At 49.6% G+C, this 1,365-nt stretch overlaps 1 protein-coding gene across 1 annotated transcript in view; it reads right to left on the bottom strand.

The window, feature by feature from the left end:
• LOC102260215 (putative tripartite motif-containing protein 75) overlaps positions 1 to 712 on the bottom strand; it is a 1,368-nt gene extending 656 nt beyond the window's left edge. The window contains exon 1 of the mRNA XM_014544025.1: positions 20 to 712. Within this exon, the coding sequence (XP_014399511.1) occupies positions 20 to 712 (693 nt within the window). The remainder of the gene's footprint in view (positions 1 to 19) is intronic.
• Between the last annotated feature and the right edge of the window lie 653 nt (positions 713 to 1,365).

The following is a 1,365-nucleotide window of genomic DNA, read 5'->3' as shown; positions in this document are numbered from 1 at the left end:
CCATCTCCTTTCGTAGAACTCTAAGTTTGGAAATGTGGTCTGAAAATGCAGCTTTGTTTGCAGTGAGATTCCATAGAACGTGCTTCTCTTGTGCAGCTAGCCTTGAGTGAACTGCCGCTTGCTCAATCTCTATGGATGCTATCACACTCTCATATTCAGAGGCTAACTTCGCTCTCCGCTTTTCCACCTTTTCTCTCAGTTCTGATCGTTGCCTGTCTTGAGTGGCTAATAGTTTCTGAAGGTCTGCCAGCTGCTTCCTCAGGGGCTCAATGTAACTTCTGAGCTTTTGCCTGTGATGAGAGGCAGCCTCCTCCATGGGCCTCACGTGGTCACCCTGGTGGTCAGGGGGCTGAGTGCACAGGGGACACAACAACTTTAGGTCCTCCTCACAGAAGAAGGTCAGGGCCTGGTTGTGCTTCTCACACAAGCGCCTCTCTTCCTGCTGCTTCATCTTGGCCCCTGTGATCTGGAGGAGCTTGGCCATGTCAACCACCCTTCCCAGCTGGGTGTTGCTCCACAGGTGCCTCTCTTTGCATGGGTGATGGCACACAGGGCAAGGGAACCTGTCCTGCACATCAGCCCAGGACTGCTCCATGCAGGAACGACAGAAGTTGTGCCCACATTCGATGGCGACAGGGTCTCTCAGGTTATCCAGGCAGATGGGACAGTTGATTTCTATCTGGAGATTTGCCACAGCTCCTTCACCTGCCATTTCTCTTTGTCAATTAAGGTCAGCCCCTGGTGTCCTTAGCTACAGAGGTAGGTGCCCAGAGGAGCTCCACTGCCCTCCTGCAGACAATCAAAGTAGCTGGAGGACTACTGTCCTTGGCAGCTCAGAGGATATCAATCCAAGTTCAGCAATTCTCTTGATCAGAGAGCAACGATGACTCTTCAGTACCAATTGGTTCCAGCAGCAGACGGCTCTTCTCCGTTCTTGAACGCCAAAAGGGAAAGCTGAATCTCCCACAGGGATCTCTCTGCACAGCGTGGCACAGGACTGCATGAGCCCTAACCTGACCCTGGTATATATACTCCATTAGCTCCACTTATTAACCACGCCCACCAACGTCTATTGGCTCGTCCCCCACGGGGGAGGGGTGAACCAGGGTAAGGGGATTTTCAGTGCATTCCTGAGGCCAAAAAGGATTAAAGCTGTTAATATGCATGATCTCAATCGCCCCCTGGCTATTCTCACTTGATTCTCTCAACACCAGGTATTTACCTACTTACATACTCACATTTTTTTTTTTTTTTACAACTATCCTGACTTAGGCCACATCTTTTTTTTTTTAAATCTTTAAATTCTTTATTAGTTAAGGAATTATAAATGTGTCCTCATTCCCCCCCCCCCATTAACTCCCCTCC

This window comes from Myotis brandtii, unplaced genomic scaffold, assembly GCF_000412655.1.
Source record: "Myotis brandtii unplaced genomic scaffold, ASM41265v1 scaffold348, whole genome shotgun sequence".
Classification (NCBI taxonomy): domain Eukaryota; kingdom Metazoa; phylum Chordata; class Mammalia; order Chiroptera; family Vespertilionidae; genus Myotis; species Myotis brandtii.
Note: the sequence above shows the minus strand (reverse complement) of the source record. Positions and strands in the feature narration are given on the sequence as shown.